Source organism: Euleptes europaea, chromosome 6, assembly GCF_029931775.1.
Source record: "Euleptes europaea isolate rEulEur1 chromosome 6, rEulEur1.hap1, whole genome shotgun sequence".
Lineage (NCBI taxonomy): Eukaryota > Metazoa > Chordata > Lepidosauria > Squamata > Sphaerodactylidae > Euleptes > Euleptes europaea.
Genome location: NC_079317.1, coordinates 23,170,008 through 23,176,007, shown reverse-complemented (window position 1 = coordinate 23,176,007; position 6,000 = coordinate 23,170,008). Strand labels below are relative to the sequence as shown.

Here is a 6,000-nt window from a genome sequence, read left to right as displayed (position 1 = left end):
AAAGGTAGAGATCTAAAGCGCTCGTTCCTCCAAAGGGGACCAACCCAGATTCGTGCTCCCCCTGGAAGTGCATGTAAAAAGTAAAGGTAAAGGTCCCCTGTGCAAGCACCGGGTCATTCCTGACCCACGGGGTGACGTCACATCTCGACGTTTTCTAGGCAGACTTTGTTTTACGAGGTGGTTTGCCAGTGCCTTCCCCAGTCATCTTCCCTTTACCCCCAGCAAGCTGGGTACTCATTTCACCGACCTTGGAAGGATGGAAGGCTGAGTCAACCTTGAGCTGGCTACCTGAAACCAACTTCCATTGGGATCGAACTCAGGTCATGAGCAGAGCTTTTGACTGCAGTGTTGCAGCTTAACACTCTGCGCCATGGGGCTCCTTGGAGGTGCATGTACATATAGGATATTTACTTTTGCTAACACAGGGAATAATGTATATAGTGGGCTGGACTTTGCAGCAAGCATTCAAACATAGTATGTAGCTAGCAAGACCTGAACTCCACCCAGCTCACCTCTATATTGCTTCACTTCCCCTAGTTCACAGAATGGTTTACATGGATGGTGTGGATAGGGTTGCCCACACTACCTCCACAAATACTGGAAAATGTTGAGGGCGGTGACGGAGGAAGGTGGTGTTTGGGGAGGGCTGTGATGTCATTTCTGGGTGATGCTCTAAGAATTTCTGCTAATCTCTGTGGTAAAGACCACAGAGACATGGGGAAATTCTGTCACTATGGAGGCTGTTTTTCTTTCTCTTGCTCCTCAGTTTCTTGAGGGTAAAGGGTAAATCCAGAGTCTAAAAAACACTTGACTGCACCACTGTGTGTGTACCAGGAGACTACAAGAGAAGGCTCCTACCACCAGCTAGGAGCTCCCAGGGCTGCTTCTCCCTGGCAATGGGCTGACATAAAGTTCCGAAGTAAACACAAGAACCTCAGACTTGCCACCTTCCGCCATCCCATGAGCTGCTGCAAAGACGCACGTGGTTTGCTTATTCATTATACTAGGGGAGGGAAGTTCAAGCCTTCTGTTCCTTGATTTAAGGAAGATTATAGGGCAAAGTTTGAGAACCTGGATGAGCTGAAATAAGCAGCAAAGAATAAATCCCATGCTAAGAGGGGGAAGGGGAGACCTCGAGCTACAAAAATGTGTTTCCAATTTAGCTTTTCCAATGGGGAAAAAAATAACCACAACACTGAAACGTTAAGGTGACACTGCAGTTATTTTTCTCTGACCCCTATGCATGGAAAGAATGTCTGTTATGTCTCCTGCAATCTGCCCACAGTCCTACAACCTCCTAGAGCAACATCTCATTCCAAGGGGTAGCAAAGGGATCTATTGCAGGTTGGGAAAAATAATGCAACCAAGATTGCTGATCGGGACATCATTTCAAATTTCACCAAAGAAGAGGGGATCTCTGCAGGGGTGGGGCCTTCCTCCCAGCCTCAGGAAGCCCATTCTAAAGAATGGGAGCAGCTACCGAGAAGCAGTTTCCACTAACACAAGTGGAAGAAGCTATTAATGACCCTGGTCTGATGGGCAGCCACAGTTCCTTTCCGTCCTGTACAAGGTACAGCACACAATCCGAGTTGTGAGATGGCAGCCCCGATTTGAATATGCTGTAGGGACCAGTGAGACATATTCTCCAATCTTTCTTTCTCCTTTTTACTTAAAAAATAATGCCAGAGCAGCACATGGCTCGAAGCCTGATGCATTAGATCCGTGCTGGGCAGCCACAGGCTTGTTCTCTTCTGGGTCGCTAACAATTTAAGAGAAGCCCAGAGGAGATCTGCATAGATCAAGAGCTAATAAATGAGGGAGAAACAAGGAAACAGACACATGGCATCCTCCAATAAGAGTGACAGGTATGACACGGATAAAATTGCCTCATTTGCGCATTATAGCTCCTTCCCATCTCATTCCTTTCCCTTTCTCTTTATTATTAGAAGCTTCTCTTGCAAAGGACACTTTCTGCCTTTCTCTGCTTAGCCTAGTGCTATCCAGCATAGTTTTTTTGTCCTCTGCAAATCTTTCAGGTAGGGTTGGTAGGTCTGCACTGGCAAATGGTGGGAGATTTTGGGGGTGTGGCTAGGAAATGACATCCTCTGTGACACTCTAGGAATTTTCCCAGACTCTGTGGTAAAGACCATAGAGCAGGGGTGGGGAATGTCAGGCCCAGGGGCCGTATAAGGCCCGCGAAATCATTTGGTCTGGCCCTACAACAATGGCACAAGTGTCCAGTCTCCTCTAAAGCAAGCCAACCCAAGTAGTGCTACCGCTGGAACTTCTCTGAGAACTGTGGAGTGACTATCTTTCCCTTTCTGAGTCTGGATGAAGGTTCCACTGACAAGGTTAGATGCATACTAAAGTGGCAAATTCCACCAAGTTTCCCTTCCCACCACATAACCCGCTCATGTCATTCCTCAGGGTTCCCCATCCTTCAAGGAGGAGGATTTTGTGGAGGTCAGTGGGCTGCAGCAGAAAACTTCTATTCTGCCATAGTAATATTTAATCTGGCTACAATCCATGGTGGTGTAGTTTTAGTTGGCTTGTGATTAATACGCTGGAGAAACAAAATAATTAGAGATCACGATACCTCTTTAGCTGCTCAGGTAATATTTCTCCCTCTTCTTTTCTTTCTTTTCAATGTCAGATTATAGCAGAGTTCATTTAAACATGATTGCATATCATTTGCTTCTGGGAATTTCCCTGGCACAGGATTCTCTGGTTAAACTCTTATCTTCTCACACTTTGGACAACAGATGAAACGAGATACTCATGGCTGCCACCAAAAATGACAACCCTGAGTCAAGTTGACTTCCTCAGCCCACAATGTGTAATTATGAAAATATGTGATATGACCTCACAGTATCACACATTTTCCATCCCCACCCTCCCAAGCAACAGCCACTAATAGGAAAGGGTTTTCTTAACTGCACATTAAGGGCAGAGGATTGTGAATTTGAAGTGAAGTCACTTCTTTTGCGAAACCATAAGTTCTTGTTATATCTAGTTCCACTCTTAGTTTAACTTTCATTAACAAGATGTTAAAAAATTGGCAGAATTAGGCTGAAAACATTAATTTCAGGACTTGTTTTGCGATATATATACACACATATAAAAATTCAACATATATACAGTATAAATATAATCATATATTTAAAAATAGAATTTTCGCTCTATAGACGAATACTTCATTTCTATAGACAGAGCATATATGGGCAATGTCGGTCATGCGACCAAGTTTCCAGTTTACACGGGTCCCTGACTAGCTGTCTTAGATTCCACGGGGGATGTGCAGTAGATAAGATACCCCGAAGGAAAGTTGCTTGGACGACAATCTGTCACCTTGGCTGCACCTGAGAGCTTGGAGGATTCAAGTTGGCGGTGGACCCTCGTATCTCAGCATTAGGTTGAAGGAGCGTGCAAAGTTGTTGGCGAGCTTGCAGCTGTGGGTCTCCTCCACGAGAGGGAGCAGAAAGGCCAGGAGAAGCAGGAGCAACAGGAGCAGCTGGAGGGGGAGCGCTGCACAGCATACCCGGCGGAGGAAGGAACAGGCACCTCTCCCTCGTCCCTGAAAGACACAACCAGGGTTTACAGGACACATTTGTCAAGGTTGGCTCTGATGGCAACCGGGACCCAACAGGCAAAGGATGTGTATATATGCCCACAGCAGATTTTGGCTGACCTTCTTACTGCTGAGTTCACTGTATATTGGGCGGGGGGGAAACTCAGGGTATGTTAGAGTTTCGGTTTGCGGCCTCACAATCACCTGATTCCACCACCATCAAAATCCATTGGTCGCCGACACTGGGGCTCATTTCTGGCCCCGTAGGCCAAAGGCCAGTGGTCCCTCTCCCCACACACCCAAGATTGTTACCATGAACCAAGCGTAAACATAAGCATCACTACTAAGGGTATAGGGTTGCCAACCTACAGGTGGGAGTCTGGAGACCTCCCAGAATTACAACTGTTCTCCTGACTACATAAATCTTTTATGTATTAATGTATTTAAAATATTTACTCCACTTTTCCTGGAGAAAATGGCTGCTTTAGAAGGTAGACTGCATGACATTATACCCTACTGAGGTTCCTCTCTTCCCTTAATCCCAGTCTCCCAGGCTCCACCCTCAAATCTCCAGGTATTTCTGAACCAGGAGTGGGCAACCCTAGGGCATACAGTGTTAAACAACAGTAAAATAGCCCAGATTCATGTTATCCCTTTGTTTAAAGCATTAATGTGAGGCTAAGTGCACCCTTTTTATCTGTTTCAGACCTCACACTTCCCTAGCATACCTGACAAAAATTGTCAGACTAAAAACAGGGTAATTTATTTTTCTTATAGCAGAATGGAAGCCACTCCCCACTATTCAAGTGATACAAATAGCTGTGTCTGCTTCCACAGAGCCTATCTAAATCCAAAACCAAGATTTCTAGGTAATATAAAAGGCCTTTGATGAATCAAGAGATCAGGTGTGTTGGATGTGTGACAATTTGCCATTATTTCTCTATGAAAACCAATTAGTAGATTTTTCCCATGCAGCTCGGGCCTGTTTGAGGAAGAACAATTGCCTTTAGTATTAACTGCATGATTTCCTAGTACCCATTGCTATTTTTCCAAACCACTCACATGCCAGTTGGTGGCTGTGGGGAAAAACAACCAGTCCTGGCAGCTATTCTGTACCCGTAAAGTAAGACTTTCACACTGTTTCCTCAGGGCATTCGCTCTGCTTCCTGTTTGTATACATTTGTGGAGTTCAGGCCATCCACCATTTTGGCTAATTCAGTATCTGAAGCAAGCTGTGGGCCTCTGCTGAGGGACCAGGAGGGCAGCACAAAGTTCCCTCACAGCAATCAGGCCCACTTCTTTTCATTATTTCCTGAACAAGTCTCATATTTTACAAGATGCCAGAGAATAAAAAGGGAAGTAGAACAGATGGTGAAATTTGAGTTCAGTGCGTTGTACCCTTTACAACTCTGTCTGCTGTGCGACATTCGGCCATTCAAATAAGGCAAAGGGAAAGAAGGACAAATACTGAATTTCAGCCTTACAAAAATGTATAATTTCTCTCTAAGAACACCAGAGCATCTCACAAGAGGATGGAGATCACGCCCGTGCCTTCTAGAACTCCCGGACACCAAGAGAGTATTCGCCCATCCTACTCCCCATCCCACTGTTCAAACCATCCCTTCACCCTCCCTGTTTGAAGGTGCAGCAGCATGATTTGTATGGCATTGTGGGCTAGCCCATCTTTCTAATTAGATAGTAAAAGAAATGTAGCCACCACAAGAGAATCCTTTCCAAAGACAGTAGATTACAACTCATGCCCTCGTGTGAAGTCAATTATCATCCTTTGGAGGAAGTTTAGCACACGTGCCTAGAGTTTGAGCAATGGGTTAATGCTTTATTTCTCTTGCCAACATCATAAGAAACAGTTGTTCTTACACCTGAACCTAGTCTTGAGTACTAGACCCAATCCTCACGGGTAAGGTTGCCAACTGATCAGAGGGGGAAATGTCCTGTCTCTTTAACAGAGGTTTGATATGGAGGAAGTGGGCAGTCAAAACTTTTCATGGCACAGAGCTCAATAACATCAGCTGATAACTGCTGCAGATCGAAGGGACATCTGTGGGGCCAGTTTAAAAGTTGGCAACCCTACCTGGCAGCCTAGTAAGAATCCTATGCCTCTTCTTTTTAGCAGCAGCACCCCGTTGACCAATGCTAACCTAACTAAGGTATCTGCTTCAGCAAACCCCATTTATCAAAAGAAGACGATTGCTACTAATGTACTAGAATGTGGGTCTCTTCTCTGTCATTTTTCACCTATTAGTCTTTCTTCAAGCCCCCTCCTCCACCATGAACTTGCGGTTGTTTTTCAGTAACCCCCTAACCTGTAGTATGTAGAAAACAGATGTTTCTCTTCCAATTAAAAAAATATTATGTTGATTAATTGGGTGAGTTTCAGTTAGTTAGGCACCCCATGGCGCAGAGTGGTAAGC

At 45.0% G+C, this 6,000-nt stretch overlaps 1 protein-coding gene across 1 annotated transcript in view; it reads right to left on the bottom strand.

Annotated features, from left to right (window-relative positions):
* Window positions 1-3,342: 3,342 nt before the first annotated feature.
* The window catches only part of SYNE3 (spectrin repeat containing nuclear envelope family member 3), a 62,758-nt gene continuing 60,100 nt past the window's right edge, over window positions 3,343-6,000 (bottom strand). Inside the window, exon 18 of the mRNA XM_056851439.1 lies at window positions 3,343-3,574. Coding sequence (XP_056707417.1) covers window positions 3,377-3,574 — 198 coding nt within the window. The 3' untranslated portion in view covers window positions 3,343-3,376. The remainder of the gene's footprint in view (window positions 3,575-6,000) is intronic.